The 13,892-nt window shown below is 45.9% G+C and overlaps 1 protein-coding gene across 3 annotated transcripts in view; it reads left to right on the top strand.

The window, feature by feature from the left end:
- The window catches only part of TMEM106B (transmembrane protein 106B), a 102,812-nt gene that overhangs the window by 27,042 nt on the left and 61,878 nt on the right, over window positions 1–13,892 (top strand). For all 3 annotated transcript variants that reach the window (XM_069211829.1, XM_069211828.1, XM_069211830.1), the window contains exon 3: window positions 3,885–3,948. In XM_069211829.1, the coding sequence (XP_069067930.1) occupies window positions 3,885–3,948 (64 nt within the window). The remainder of the gene's footprint in view (window positions 1–3,884; window positions 3,949–13,892) is intronic.

Raw genomic sequence — 13,892 nt, 5'->3', positions numbered from 1 at the left:
TTTTCAGTTTTTTCTCAACAGTTTCTTTCAAATGAGAAGGTGATTCTGTGGTGCTGCTGAGTTTTAGGGTGAATGTCCTTGTTAATGTGAAGTCACATTTTTATTGTTTTTAGTCTTCCTAGACTATGAAACAAGAAATTTCAGACTTTATGCAGATTGTAGTCAGGAGATATCAGTCCAAAATCGCCAATAGTGGCAAAACTGAGTAGGCATGCCCTGGATGAAGTCCTTGAAGTACGTTAGTTTGTGCTTCCACGTACACTGCTTTGTTTTGCATTGTTGTTGTGAATGATCCTTGACTTCAATATGGTTTAGAAGCAAACCACATGTATACCTTCATGTTTGACGGGTTGAGCTATGGCACAGGAGACTGGTTACTAAACTGCTCAACTGGCATGATATTAATCAACAAACCACTGTCTATGATGAAGGTTATGGGGCAACCGTTCACTTTTATTGTAATCGTGGGACTATGTCCAAATGGACTTGGTAGTTCTGTTTGATCATTTAACTCTATCTTTTGTTCTTCCTTGCAAGCAGCCAACCCATCTTGCTCTTGAAGTCCTGTATTTTACATCATCATTGCACATCCGTCTTCTTCACTGGCGCTCGATAATGACGTTGAAGAGCTTTTGCAGGATGAGCTTGATGATGATCAACTCCATCTGGTTTCTACATTTTTCATAACTGATTTTGCTTTTTGGCCTTGTGGGCGTGAGGAGAATGCTTCTGGAACTTTCTGGCTTCTATATTCTCTTCTTGCTGTGAAGCACTTGGTTTCTCTTTCACTTTGCAAACTGTTATAAAGTGCTTCTCTTTTCCGCAGCCCCCGGACATCTGTCCCATGGCTGGACAATTAACTTTGTGGGAATATGCAAACCCACAACGGAAACCCAACTTATCCTTCATTGAAGACGTCAACTTACATGCATCTGCTTGTTGCTTTTACTTGCTTTTCATGACGAGTGCCGATTCATTTTTCGCTGTTCCAGCTTCCATATCACAGCTTGTCATTCTGCTCTTTCCTCTGCTCTTGCATCTATTGATATTTTGACTAAACTAAGCGTCTGTCAACACGCGTCTTCTGAAAGAGTCCAACGGACATCCATCGATGACTCTCAGGCGTTTGGCTTCTTCATCGTTAAATTAACTAAGCTTACAGTGTTTGATGAGCACATCAAGTGTTTTAAGAAACTCATCCATCATTTCACCAGCTTGCTGACTCTCTTGATTGAAAATTTACCTTTTATAGTCCACATTCAGCATCAGATTTAACTTGGTATTGAAGGCTTACTTGATCTAACTGTATAATATTGCATCGGTCTACGGGATTTTCTTCAATGCCTGCTTTACTCCTTCACCTGCAAGGTTCTTTAAATACTTAATGATTTTCTTATCATGTACTTCTTCTAGGGCATCAGTGAAGTCAACAAACATCTTTATCTATGTGGTCCACATGGCACCGGTATTCTGTTTCTTGGCAGTGTCGAATGGTGGTTTCAGAAAAGCGGCTGCATCGTACTTTGTGCTCTTTTCTACCGCCGTTGAGAATATAAGTTGTTCAGGTGGCAGCTGCTATTCACTGGTGGTACCTGTAACTTCTACAAGCACAGGCCACATGCTTGCGCTTGGGCTGCCTTTCCAAAGCATAGGTCGTAAATTGTTGTACTCTAGGTGGTAATAATTCCGTTTCTTGCTCTAGATGGCTGTTGCATTTAGCTTTTTGCATTGGACCTGGTTGTCAGTTCCTTTAGCGTTTTGCTTGTATTGATGATCGCTCTGTTATGGCGCACCATAGACTTTCTCCTTTTGACCTCGCCGCTGGATTCTGGTGGGCCTTTGGAATGTATCCCTCTCCAGGGCCTTCCACGTCTCTGAGATCCGTATAAGGGCTGGAGCAGGGCTTCGATTACACACACACCAACTCTGAACTTCTCATGGAGTTGAGCGCACATGGCACACACAAGCAGTCTGCTGCGTCATTACAAACACTCAGGGAGAGCAGCCTTTTTGCTTTGGGGCACATATCCCCTTATGTGTCCTTCCTAGCCTGGGAGCATACAGAGTACACACCACACACGGGCCTCTTGATTTAGACATCTTTATCCATCAGCATACAATCACACACTAAATCATTGATTATGTTGTAACCATAAATAACCATGCCTTTACACCTCCAAGCAGGCTATGCAGTCTCCCTCCTAAGTCCGCCCAGAACTGCAAGGGACCTAACGCACTTAGTCTCATGACATTACACGTACCATAGAGCCAAACCCTTTCTTGTGTCCACAGAGTCAGTGTGCTCTACCCATTTGGACCACAAGCAAAAGTTTAGCTCCATGGTATGTACTGAAGAATTTCTGATGACTTTTTCCATGTGAATTAAACTGCTTAGAACAGCAAGATGGCTGAAACGGGTGGGGCACTCTTGAGCTGTTAGACAAACTCTGGTTCCGTGAAGTAAAATCAGTATTTTACTGACAATCTTAATTGTACAGAGGAACCCATCAACCATCTTGTGCCCTGGCACAATGGTCTTAATTTCAGACACTTATTAGCACAGTCAGTGAGGGCAGAGAAGGGGATAATATGATTATTCCTAATGAAGGAGGATTGACTGATCGATTAGTGGACCTAAATTGTTGGAGTTTGGTAATCCTTATTTTACAAAGCAGTCAAGGAATTAAAGAGAGAGATTCTTCAATCTCAATCTCTCACATGAACATGGCACTAGGCGTAATCACTAGTTGGCTATTAAATGACTGAAAGAGGAAATATTTGATGTGGAGCTTACATGGCAATTGATGGTTCGCTGATAGACAATTTGATATAAAATTAAGGATTGCAGGAGTCCAGAATTGTAGACCGGTCGCTAAAACATGAGTGAGTAGAGTATAATAAATCAATTATATGACATGATATAGTTTCTGGGCATGTACTGTGCCTTTTATAACGTTAGACACTTCACATTTTAGTGGACCATATGTAAATTGGAGGCTTCTTAGGGATTGATGTAGTCAGGTGCACAGTGGAAAATCCACCCATTCATGGTAACAAAAAGTTAGCCAAAATGTGTTAATTCATTATCCCATTCAAGACCTTTTGTATCAGTGGTAGTGATTTCTGAGTTTATGACCTTAGTGATTGTTTTAGGGATGGTGTCCCCATCTTGCAGGATTTCCTTTAGCAGATAAGAGCTACAGACTTCTGACAAAATAGGTGACATGAACGAGAAAAAAGATGGAATCTGAAAACTGTAGAAAAACATCAGCAAGTGCAATACAAAAACGACTGTGACCAACATTAAGAACACTATTATTTTTCAGTTCTAGTACTTTTGTTTAGGAATAAAGCATTGTTTGCATGCCTTTCATGTTCTATTTCTGTGCTAAACACTAGTGTGCATATGCTGTGCTTGGGAAGGTACCTATTGGACAAGGTAAGATGAATAAGCTATTTTCTTGCGGCCCTGTGGACCATAATTTATGTAATTTGATATATATAAATGAAAACAAAATTATAACTTGACTAGATTCTTAGATGTGCTCAGTTTACCAGATTATTATGTGCCCTTGGTGGCAAAAAGACGAGAGAAGTAGCAAGGTTTGTTTAAACTGGGACCCAGTGTTGTGCAGTTCATATAAAAGATGAGCAAAGTTGGAAACTTTATAAACGCTTGCATTGCTTTTCGTGTAATTGATGAGAAATCGACCATTTAGGGTGTTTGCCTGGTGTTTTCCCAACTCGTTACTCTGTTAACCAGCCGGCATTTGACCTGCATGAAGGTGCCAGACCCTAAGGGTCTGATGGTCTTCATGGTCTGGTGCACACTATTGTACTTAGATCATTTTCTAATTACTGTTACTTTCCTTCTGTCTTTGCAGGGCAGGAAAATCAGTTGGTTGCATTAATTCCATATAGTGATCAGAGGTTGCAGCCAAGAAGAACGTGAGTACTGGCATAAATGTGTGATACATTTTAAGCCTAAACTTGTGGTGATAAATGGCTGGTGTGTTGACACCAGATTAAATCCTCTCATGGTGGTTACCGAACATAATTGTTTAAGTCCTTGTAACTTCGTTGGCCATTGATGAACAAAAGGTGGGAATGGTCCTGATATGGTTTCTAACTTCTTTTTACAAGTTACAGCTTAAGTGAGCAGTATCTTAATGTTTTTTACGACAGTGGGTTTTCAATTTGCATCGCCCAACTTAAAGACTTTGAGTGTTAGAGAAAAATTATTTTTTCTCTGCTAATTTCTTCGAGGCTTGATGGGAATATGCTGTTGATTGCAGTGTTAGCATCTGTAAAAAACAAGAACTCTCAGTGCTCTACAGAACACTTAATGCAGGCCTCAAACAATTGTTACATTGCTGCAAGAAGCACACATTGAGTAACTTCAATAAGTTACTTTACTAACCACCTCTTAATTTGACCACTGTGGCATATATAGTGCCAAAGCAGCAAATACCAACCTGCTGCATAACAGCCAGTCCAGCTATCAATGTCTCAGTGGAATAGGAGCTTTCAACTTCACATTGCTGGGTCTTGACCCCAAGGGCAGAAGCCAGCACAGGGCAACAAATCCTCTTTTCAGGGTTACTCTATGTCTTACATTTCCAAAGCCAATCTTTTGGCCATCCTGGCTAACTGGATGTCCTCTTCACTGGAGTTATCCTCAGTGATTTCAGAGTTGTTGGTCCCTCCTGTGAGGGAACCAGCATCTCTGACTATTATTTGTGGAGTCAGGGCTTGAGAAGCCCTGCTCTCCCTAAGTAGGACTGGAGGGGGGGAATTTCCCTCCAAGTCACTATCTTCATCCTCTGAGTTGCCATCCTCAGAGGGGTTGGCCTTCTCAAACTCTGCCAAAAGCTCCTGGAGCTGTACTTTGGTAGGTTTGGGGCCCATTGCTATTTTCTTTAGTTTACAGAGTGACCTTAGCTCTCTCATCTGTAGATGGAGGTAAGGTGTGGTGTCGAGTTCCACCACATTCACATCTGTGCTAGACATTATGCTTCTAAAAGTTGGAATACTTTTTAAGAAACTAAAACTGGTTCTAGAATCTAATTCAAACTTTTACAAACTTTTAAACTCTAAAAGAAATGCTAAACAGGATCTAACACAAGGCCCTAGCAGGTCTTTTAAGAATTTAGAAAACTTTTCAAATTGCAAAAATCAATTTCTAATGACAATTTTGGAATTTGTCGTGTGATCAGGTATTGGCTGAGTAGTCCAGCAAATGCAAAGTCTTGTACCCCACCGCTGATCCACCAATGTAGGAAGTTGGCTCTGTATGTGCTATTTCAAAGTAAGGAATAGCATGCACAGAGTCCAAGGGTTCCCCTTAGAGGTAAAATAGTGGTAAAAATAGATAATACTAATGCTCTATTTTGTGGTAGTGTGGTCGAGCAGTAGGCTTATCCAAGGAGTAGTGTTAAGCATTTGTTGTACATACACATAGACAATAAATGAGGTACACACACTCAGAGACAAATCCAGCCAATAGGTTTTTGTATAGAAAAATATCTTTTCTTAGTTTATTTTAAGAACCACAGGTTCAAATTCTACATGTAATAGCTCATTCGAAAGGTATTGCAGGTAAGTACTTTAGGAACTTCAAATCATCAAAATTGCATGTATACTTTTCAAGTTATTGACAAATAGCTGTTTTAAAAGTGGACACTTAGTGCAATTTTCACAGTTCCTGGGGGAGGTAAGTTTTTGTTAGTTTTACCAGGTAAGTAAGACACTTACAGGGTTCAGTTCTTGGTCCAAGGTAGCCCACCGTTGGGGGTTCAGAGCAACCCCAAAGTCACCACACCAGCAGCTCAGGGCCGGTCAGGTGCAGAGTTCAAAGTGGTGCCCAAAACACATAGGCTAGAATGGAGAGAAGGGGGTGCCCCGGTTCCGGTCTGCTTGCAGGTAAGTACCCGTGTCTTCGGAGGGCAGACCAGGGGGGTTTTGTAGGGCACCGGGGGGGACACAAGTCCACACAGAAATTTCACCCTCAGCAGCGCGGGGGCGGCCGGGTGCAGTGTCGAAACAAGCGTCGGGTTTGTAATGGAAGTCAATGGGAGATCTAGGGATCTCTTCAGCGCTGCAGGCAGGCCAGGGGGGGGTTCCTCGGGGAAACCTCCACTTGGGCAAGGGAGAGGGACTCCTGGGGGTCACTCCTCCAGTGAAAGTCCGGTCCTTCAGGTCCTGGGGGCTGCGGGTGCAGGGTCTCTCCCAGGTGTCGGGACTTTAGGTTCAAAGAGTCGCGGTCAGGGGAAGCCTCGGGATTCCCTCTGCAGGCGGCGCTGTGGGGGCTCAGGGGGGACAGGTTTTTGTACTCACAGTCTTAGAGTAGTCCTGGGGTCCCTCCTGAGGTGTTGGATCGCCACCAGCCGAGTCGGGGTCGCCGGGTGCAGTGTTGCAAGTCTCACGCCTTTTGCGGGGAGCTTGCAGGGTTCTTTAAAGCCGCTGGAAACAAAGTTGCAGCTTTTCTTGGAGCAGGTCCGCTGTCCTCGGGAGTTTCTTGTCTTTTCGAAGCAGGGGCAGTCCTCAGAGGATGTCGAGGTCGCTGGTCCCTTTGGAAGGCGTCGCTGGAGCAGGATCTTTGGAAGGCAGGAGACAGGCCGGTGAGTTTCTGGAGCCAAGGCAGTTGTCGTCTTCTGGTCTTCCTCTGCAGGGGTTTTCAGCTAGGCAGTCCTTCTTCTTGTAGTTGCAGGAATCTAATTTTCTAGGGTTCAGGGTAGCCCTTAAATACTAAATTTAAGGGCGTGTTTAGGTCTGGGGGGTTAGTAGCCAATGGCTACTAGCCCTGAGGGTGGGTACACCCTCTTTGTGCCTCCTCCCAAGGGGAGGGGGACACAATCCTAACCCTATTGGGGGAATCCTCCATCTGCAAGATGGAGGATTTCTAAAAGTTAGAGTCACCTCAGCTCAGGACACCTTAGGGGCTGTCCTGACTGGCCAGTGACTCCTCCTTGTTATTCTCATTATTTTCTCCGGCCTTGCCGCCAAAAGTGGGGCCGGGCCGGAGGGGGCGGGCAACTCCACTAGCTGGAGTGTCCTGCTGGGTTGGCACAAAGGAGGTGAGCCTTTGAGGCTCACCGCCAGGTGTGACAATTCCTGCCTGGGAGAGGTGTTAGCATCTCCACCCAGTGCAGGCTTTGTTACTGGCCTCAGAGTGACAAAGGCACTCTCCCCATGGGGCCAGCAACATGTCTCGGTTTGTGGCAGGCTGCTAAAACTAGTCAGCCTACACAGATAGTCGGTTAAGTTTCAGGGGGCACCTCTAAGGTGCCCTCTGTGGTGTATTTTACAATAAAATGTACACTGGCATCAGTGTGCATTTATTGTGCTGAGAAGTTTGATACCAAACTTCCCAGTTTTCAGTGTAGCCATTATGGTGCTGTGGAGTTCGTGTTTGACAGACTCCCAGACCATATACTCTTATGGCTACCCTGCACTTACAATGTCTAAGGTTTTGTTTAGACACTGTAGGGGTACCATGCTCATGCACTGGTACCCTCACCTATGGTATAGTGCACCCTGCCTTAGGGCTGTAAGGCCTGCTAGAGGGGTGTCTTACCTATACTGCATAGGCAGTGAGAGGCTGGCATGGCACCCTGAGGGGAGTGCCATGTCGACTTACTCGTTCTGTCCTCACTAGCACACACAAGCTGGTAAGCAGTGTGTCTGTGCTGAGTGAGAGGTCTCCAGGGTGGCATAAGACATGCTGCAGCCCTTAGAGACCTTCCTTGGCATCAGGGCCCTTGGTACTAGAAGTACCAGTTACAAGGGACTTATCTGGATGCCAGGGTCTGCCAATTGTGGATACAAAAGTACAGGTTAGGGAAAGAACACTGGTGCTGGGGCCTGGTTAGCAGGCCTCAGCACACTTTCAATTGTAAACATAGCATCAGCAAAGGCAAAAAGTCAGGGGGCAACCATGCCAAGGAGGCATTTCCTTACACAACCCCCCCCCAAACGAAAGAGGATGAGACTAACCTTTCCCAAGAGAGTCTTCATTTTCTAAGTGGAAGAACCTGGAAAGGCCATCTGCATTGGCATGGGCAGTCCCAGGTCTGTGTTCCACTATAAAGTCCATTCCCTGTAGGGAGATGGACCACCTCAACAGTTTAGGATTTTCACCTTTCATTTGCATCAGCCATTTGAGAGGTCTGTGGTCAGTTTGAACTAGGAAGTGAGTCCCAAAGAGGTATGGTCTCAGCTTCTTCAGGGACCAGACCACAGCAAAGGCCTCCCTCTCAATGGCACTCCAACGCTGCTCCCTGGGGAGTAACCTCCTGCTAATGAAAGCAACAGGCTGGTCAAGGCCATCATCATTTGTTTGGGACAAAACTGCCCCTATCCCATGTTCAGAGGCATCAGTCTGCACAATGAACTGCTTAGAATAATCTGGAGCTTTGAGAACTGGTGCTGAGCACATTGCCTGTTTCAGGGTGTCAAAGGCCTGTTGGCAGTCCACAGTCCAGTTCACTTTCTTGGGCATTTTCTTGGAGGTGAGCTCAGTGAGGGCTGTCACAATGGATCCATACCCCTTCACAAACCTCCTGTAGTACCCAGTCAAGCCAAGGAATGCCCTGACTTGAGTCTGGGTTTTTGGAGCTACCCAGTCCAGAATAGTCTGGATCTTGGGTTGGAGTGGCTGAACTTGGCCTCCACCTACAAGGTGTCCCAAGTAAACCACAGTTCCCTGCCCTATCTGGCATTTGGATGCCTTGATAGAGAGGCCTGCAGATTGCAGAGCCTTCAAAACCTTCCTCAGGTGGACCAGGTGATCCTGCCAGGTGGAGCTAAAGACAGCAATATCATCAAGATAAGCTGTGCTAAAGGACTCCAAGCCAGCAAGGACTTGATTCACCAACCTTTGGAAGGTGGCAGGGGCATTCTTTAAACCAAAGGGCATAACAGTAAACTGATAATGCCCATCAGGTGTGGAGAATGCTGTCTTTTCTTTTGCTCCAGGTGCCATTTTTATTTGCCAGTACCCTGCTGTCAAGTCAAAGGTACTTAGAAATTTGGCAGCACCTAATTTATCAATGAGCTCATCAGCTCTTGGAATTGGATGAGCATCTGTCTTGGTGACAGAATTGAGCCCTCTGTAGTCCACACAAAACCTCATCTCTTTCTTTCCATCTGTGGTGTGAGGTTTGGGGACCAAGACCACTGGGCTAGCCCAGGGGCTGTCAGAGCGCTCAATGACTCCCAATTCCAGCATCTTGTGGACTTCCACCTTGATGCTTTCCTTAACATGGTCAGACTGTCTAAAGATTTTGTTCTTGACAGGCATGCTGTCTCCTGTGTCCACATCATGGGTACACAGGTGTGTCTGACCAGGGGTTAAGGAGAAGAGTTCAGGAAACTGTTGTAGGACTCTCCTACAATCAGCTTGCTGTTGGCCAGAGAGGGTGTCTGAGTAGATCACTCCATCTACTGTACCATCTTTTGGGTCTGATGACAGAAGATCAGGGAGAGGTTCACTCTCTGCCTCCTGATCCTCATCTGTTACCATCAACAGATTGACATCAGCCCTGTCGTGGAAGAGCTTAAGGCGGTTTACATGGATCACCCTTTTGGGGCTCCTGCTTGTGCCCAGGTCCACCAAGTAGGTGACCTGACTCTTCCTCTCTAGTACTGGGTAAGGGCCACTCCATTTGTCCTGGAGTGCCCTGGGAGCCACAGGCTCCAGAACCCAGACTTTCTGCCCTGGTTGGAACTCAACCAGTGCAGCCTTTTGGTCATACCAAAACTTCTGGAGCTGTTGGCTGGCCTCAAGGTTTTTGGTTGCCTTTTCCATGTACTCTGCCATTCTAGAGCGAAGGCCAAGTACATAGTCCACTATGTCCTGTTTAGGCTCATGGAGAGGTCTCTCCCAGCCTTCTTTAACAAGGGCAAGTGGTCCCCTTACAGGATGACCAAACAGAAGTTCAAAGGGTGAGAACCCTACTCCCTTCTGTGGTACCTCCCTGTAAGCGAAAAGCAGACATGGCAGGAGGACATCCCATCTCCTTTTGAGTTTTTCTGGGAGCCCCATGATCATGCCTTTTAATGTCTTGTTGAATCTCTCAACTAAGCCATTAGTTTGTGGATGGTAAGGTGTAGTGAATTTATAAGTCACTCCACACTCATTCCACATGTGCTTTAGGTATGCTGACATGAAGTTGGTACCTCTGTCAGACACCACCTCCTTAGGGAAACCCACTCTGGTAAAGATACCAATGAGGGCCTTGGCTACTGCAGGGGCAGTAGTCGACCTAAGGGGAATAGCTTCAGGATACCTGGTAGCATGATCCACTACTACCAGGATATACATATTTCCTGAGGCTGTGGGAGGTTCCAGTGGACCAACTATGTCCACACCCACTCTTTCAAAGGGCACCCCCACCACTGGAAGTGGAATGAGGGGGGCCTTTGGGTGCCCACCTGTCTTACCACTGGCTTGACAGGTGGGGCAGGAGAGGCAAAACTCCTTAACCATGTTGGACATATTGGGCCAGTAGAAGTGGTTGACTAACCTCTCCCACGTCTTGGTTTGTCCCAAATGTCCAGCAAGGGGAATGTCATGGGCCAATGTTAGGATGAACTCTCTGAACAGCTGAGGCACTACCACTCTCCTAGTGGTACCAGGTTTGGGGTCTCTGGCCTCAGTGTACAGGAGCCCATCTTCCCAATAGACCCTATGTGTTCCATTTTTCTTGCCTTTGGACTCTTCAGCAGCTTGCTGCCTAAGGCCTTCAAGAGAGGGACAGGTTTCTTGTCCCTTACACAGCTCTTCCCTTGAGGGTCCCCCTGGGCCTAAGAGCTCAACCTGATAAGGTTCAAGTTCCAAAGGCTCAGTTCCCTCAGAGGGCAGAACTTCTTCCTGAGAAGAGAGGTTCCCTTTCTTTTGCTGTGTTGCAGTTGGTTTCCCAACTGACTTTCCTGTTCTCTTGGTAGGCTGGGCCATTTTTCCAGACTCCAGCTCTACTTTTTCACCCTGTGCCTTGCATTGTGCTCTCGTTTTCACACACACCAGTTCAGGGATACCCAGCATGGCTGCATGGGTTTTTAGCTCTACCTCAGCCCATGCTGAGGACTCCAGGTCATTTCCAAGCAGACAGTCCACTGGGATATTTGAGGAGACCACCACCTGTTTCAGGCCATTGACCCCTCCCCATTCTAAAGTAACCATTGCCATGGGATGTACTTTTCTCTGATTGTCAGCGTTGGTGACTGTGTAAGTCTTTCCAGTCAGGTATTGGCCAGGGGAAACCAGTTTCTCTGTCACCATGGTGACACTGGCACCTGTATCCCTCAGGCCCTCTATTCTAGTCCCATTAATTAAGAGTTGCTGTCTGTATTTTTGCATGTTAGGCGGCCAGACAGCTAGTGTGGCTAAATCCACCCCACCCTCAGAAACTAGAGTAGCTTCAGTGTGGACCCTGATTTGCTCTGGGCACACTGTTGATCCCACTTGGAGACTAGCCATACCAGTGTTACCTGGATGGGAGTTTGGAGTGGAACCTTTCTTGGGACAGGCCTTGTCTCCAGTTTGGTGTCCATGCTGTTTACAGCTATGACACCAGGCCTTTTTGGGATCAAAGTTTTTACCCTTGTACCCATTGTTTTGTGAAGAGGCTCTGGGCCCACCCTCCTGTGCAGGTTTTTGGGGGCCTGTAGAAGACTCTTTACTATTTTTAGTTTTGGTTGTCTCATCACCCTTCTGCTGGGGAGTCTTTGTGACCCCTTTCTTTTGGTCACCCCCTGTTGAAGTCTTGGACACCCTTGTCTTGACCCAATGGTCCGCCTTCTTTCCCAATTCTTGGGGAGAAATTGGTCCTAGGTCTACCAGATGCTGATGCAGTTTATCATTGAAACAATTACTTAACAGGTGTTCCTTCACAAATAAATTGTACAGCCCATCATAATTACTTACACCACTGCCTTGAATCCAACCATCTAGTGTTTTCACTGAGTAGTCAACAAAGTCAACCCAGGTCTGGCTCGAGGATTTTTGAGCCCCCCTGAACCTAATCCTGTACTCCTCAGTGGAGAATCCAAAGCCCTCAATCAGGGTACCCTTCATGAGGTCATAAGATTCTGCATCTTGTCCAGAGAGTGTGAGGAGTCTATCCCTACACTTTCCTGTGAACATTTCCCAAAGGAGAGCACCCCAGTGAGATCTGTTCACTTTTCTGGTTACACAAGCCCTCTCAAAAGCTGTGAACCATTTGGTGATGTCATCACCATCGTCATATTTAGTTACAATCCCTTTGGGGATTTTCAACATGTCAGGAGAATCTCTGACCCTATTTATGTTGCTGCCACCATTGATGGGTCCTAGGCCCATCTCTTGTCTTTCCCTCTCTATGGCTAGGATCTGTCTTTCCAAAGCCAATCTTTTGGCCATCCTGGCTAACTGGATGTCCTCTTCACTGGAGTTATCCTCAGTGATTTCAGAGTTGTTGGTCCCTCCTGTGAGGGAACCAGCATCTCTGACTATTATTTGTGGAGTCAGGGCTTGAGAAGCCCTGCTCTCCCTAAGTAGGACTGGAGGGGGGGAATTTCCCTCCAAGTCACTATCTTCATCCTCTGAGTTGCCATCCTCAGAGGGGTTGGCCTTCTCAAACTCTGCCAAAAGCTCCTGGAGCTGTACTTTGGTAGGTTTGGGGCCCATTGCTATTTTCTTTAGTTTACAGAGTGACCTTAGCTCTCTCATCTGTAGATGGAGGTAAGGTGTGGTGTCGAGTTCCACCACATTCACATCTGTGCTAGACATTATGCTTCTAAAAGTTGGAATACTTTTTAAGAAACTAAAACTGGTTCTAGAATCTAATTCAAACTTTTACAAACTTTTAAACTCTAAAAGAAATGCTAAACAGGATCTAACACAAGGCCCTAGCAGGTCTTTTAAGAATTTAGAAAACTTTTCAAATTGCAAAAATCAATTTCTAATGACAATTTTGGAATTTGTCGTGTGATCAGGTATTGGCTGAGTAGTCCAGCAAATGCAAAGTCTTGTACCCCACCGCTGATCCACCAATGTAGGAAGTTGGCTCTGTATGTGCTATTTCAAAGTAAGGAATAGCATGCACAGAGTCCAAGGGTTCCCCTTAGAGGTAAAATAGTGGTAAAAATAGATAATACTAATGCTCTATTTTGTGGTAGTGTGGTCGAGCAGTAGGCTTATCCAAGGAGTAGTGTTAAGCATTTGTTGTACATACACATAGACAATAAATGAGGTACACACACTCAGAGACAAATCCAGCCAATAGGTTTTTGTATAGAAAAATATCTTTTCTTAGTTTATTTTAAGAACCACAGGTTCAAATTCTACATGTAATAGCTCATTCGAAAGGTATTGCAGGTAAGTACTTTAGGAACTTCAAATCATCAAAATTGCATGTATACTTTTCAAGTTATTGACAAATAGCTGTTTTAAAAGTGGACACTTAGTGCAATTTTCACAGTTCCTGGGGGAGGTAAGTTTTTGTTAGTTTTACCAGGTAAGTAAGACACTTACAGGGTTCAGTTCTTGGTCCAAGGTAGCCCACCGTTGGGGGTTCAGAGCAACCCCAAAGTCACCACACCAGCAGCTCAGGGCCGGTCAGGTGCAGAGTTCAAAGTGGTGCCCAAAACACATAGGCTAGAATGGAGAGAAGGGGGTGCCCCGGTTCCGGTCTGCTTGCAGGTAAGTACCCGTGTCTTCGGAGGGCAGACCAGGGGGGTTTTGTAGGGCACCGGGGGGGACACAAGTCCACACAGAAATTTCACCCTCAGCAGCGCGGGGGCGGCCGGGTGCAGTGTCGAAACAAGCGTCGGGTTTGTAATGGAAGTCAATGGGAGATCTAGGGATCTCTTCAGCGCTGCAGGCAGGCCAGGGGGGGGTTCCTCGGGGAAAC

Source organism: Pleurodeles waltl, chromosome 10 (assembly GCF_031143425.1).
Source record: "Pleurodeles waltl isolate 20211129_DDA chromosome 10, aPleWal1.hap1.20221129, whole genome shotgun sequence".
Classification (NCBI taxonomy): domain Eukaryota; kingdom Metazoa; phylum Chordata; class Amphibia; order Caudata; family Salamandridae; genus Pleurodeles; species Pleurodeles waltl.
The sequence above is the reverse complement of the archived record's forward strand: the minus strand, read 5'-3'. Positions and strand labels throughout refer to the sequence as shown.